The sequence below is a fragment of the Rhagoletis pomonella genome, unplaced genomic scaffold (genome assembly GCF_013731165.1).
Source record: "Rhagoletis pomonella isolate Grant_MI unplaced genomic scaffold, Rhpom_1.0 Rhpom_scaffold_00030, whole genome shotgun sequence".
NCBI lineage: Eukaryota > Metazoa > Arthropoda > Insecta > Diptera > Tephritidae > Rhagoletis > Rhagoletis pomonella.
The window spans coordinates 7691-9944 of record NW_023458584.1 but is presented as its reverse complement, the minus strand read 5'-3'; the positions used below and the strand labels follow the sequence as shown (position 1 = coordinate 9944).

At 33.9% G+C, this 2254-nt stretch overlaps 1 protein-coding gene across 1 annotated transcript in view; it reads left to right on the top strand.

Annotated features, from left to right (window-relative positions):
• LOC118749674 (limbic system-associated membrane protein-like) overlaps positions 1-1891 on the top strand; it is a gene marked incomplete at its 3' end in the record, with an annotated part of 41644 nt that extends 39753 nt beyond the window's left edge. Inside the window, 1 exon segment of the mRNA XM_036484473.1 lies at positions 1733-1891. Within this exon segment, the coding sequence (XP_036340366.1) occupies positions 1733-1891 (159 nt within the window).
• Positions 1892-2254: the final 363 nt, after the last annotated feature.

Here is a 2254-nt window from a genome sequence, read left to right as displayed (position 1 = left end):
AAAATAAAATAAAATAAAATAAAATAAAATAAAATAAAATAAAATAAATTAAAATTAAATTAAATTCAACAAAATATACAAAACCAAATACATCGACAACAAACTAACAACAACAACGATAAAATGCTAACTAAATCAAAAATGACAAACAACAACAATAAAAACTGCGAAATAAAACCCTGATTTAAATAATTAATACACAAATATGAACTATTAAAAAAAATAAACTATTTGAACCAAATATAAAAAATTATAACCAAACAACAACAATATGAAAACAAAACAATAACTTAAACAACAAATACAACTACCACAAAACAAAACGGCAACTCAACGCATGAAATTTATAACCAAACTATAAAAACACGACAACTAAACCCACTATGAAAACAAATAAATTATATATTGTATTTAATTAAACGTCATGTTCAATAAATCGATAACACAACTGCAATTTTTTTTACAAAAAATTCAAAATTCTTAAAATACACTAAATTCACAAATCACAAAAATAAAAAAATCCCGATGTTTTTTTTTATTAAAAATCTTTAATTGTTTGTGCGAATAATAACAAAAATCCTCCAACGAACGAAACAAAAACAAAAAAAACACATTCATAAATATCTCTAAAAACACATTTTTGTATACAACTACGACACTTATTTCGATCAAAATCCACCCTAAAAATTATGTGAAAAATCAAAAATTACCTTGAACAACCATAATGTATGTATGTGTATATACAACAAAAAACAAAAAAAAACAACCACAACACCAACAACATGATAATCACGCTGAAATCGACGCCACAACAACGATTGCTGCCACATCTCACCGCCCTCCCCTATTAATTATGTAATGTTTGTGCCTCGAACCCCATGCCACAATTCCGCGCGTTGATGGTTATCGCAACAATCGCTTTGCCAAAAATAATCAACACAAAACTTTGATAAAAAAAATATATACACCGCGTGTTGGTCAACATGCAATAACAACATTACCCACCGATACTAAAAAATTTCGTTATGCTCGCTATTGCTAAAAAAAAAAATACTAAAATTCTCAAATTGAAAAAAAAAATATAAAAATCGCCCCAATTTTTATGCGCCACGAACTATGCAACGTAATGGGGTAAATGTTGCAACAAATTTTGTGATTCACTCGACTTGTCGAATGCACACTCATTGAAATGAATTACACATGCAAACATAAAAACTGTACAAAATCGTTACAAAATATCCATCGCTGCTGTGCTGCAATCTATTTACATATTTTTTTTCTCTATATAACTACTTGTGCACTTTTCGACATTTGAATAACGGCAACAACTTATGCAACTAAAATTTGTATATGTAAAAAAAAATGTGTACACAAATGTGAAACACCTGCCGCGTTGTGCTATCATCTACGAACATACGCGCACACACACACCATTACGCATGTATACGTGCGCAAAATAAAATAACAACCGTCAACAACGTAACCATAACAAACCTTCAACTCACTGCAATCGCCCGCCAACCGGAACTCAACTGCACTTCCATGCATCCACCACTTATCTATGTACTGCGCCTCATCTTTATGCTTCATTGTCTCTTTGCTGGCTGCATTACTGTGTCTATGGATATGTTCACGCTTGCCGCCACTCAATGTTCCTGTTCAACATTTTTGGTGCACACTACACACACTCCAATCGACATTCTTCGTTCTGCAACCTCATACGCGCATACAGTCCCGCCGGATATCCTCGATTATCCCACCAGCACGGATATGGTTGTACGCGAGGGTAGTAATGTGACGCTCAAATGCGCGGCTACCGGCTCACCAGAGCCAACAATTACATGGCGGCGCGAAAATGGAGTAGCCATTGAATTGGCCAACGGTACAGAGGGTAAGTACCACCATCCACCATATACATACATACATATAATACGTATGCTTACCAACTCATTTCTACATGTGTGCAAATCAACTCATACGCTTGCACATATCGAGTTTGTCAAGTTTTGGAAGCGAATGAGTGGCTTCATCGCTGAGTGGATAGGTAGCTTTTTTTCGCTGTAAAGCTGTAAGTTTCATGCGGTCTGGATTGCCCACGTGTAGACGAATGCAGTACAGTTTATTTTATTTGAATATAGGGTGTTACCATTTGTGTATAAAAAAATACCGTCATCTATTATGTAATGTTAAACTATTAAACATCATTTTTTTTTTTTCATAGCTGCCCTCTTAACAGATCTCACAGTGGCGCAGT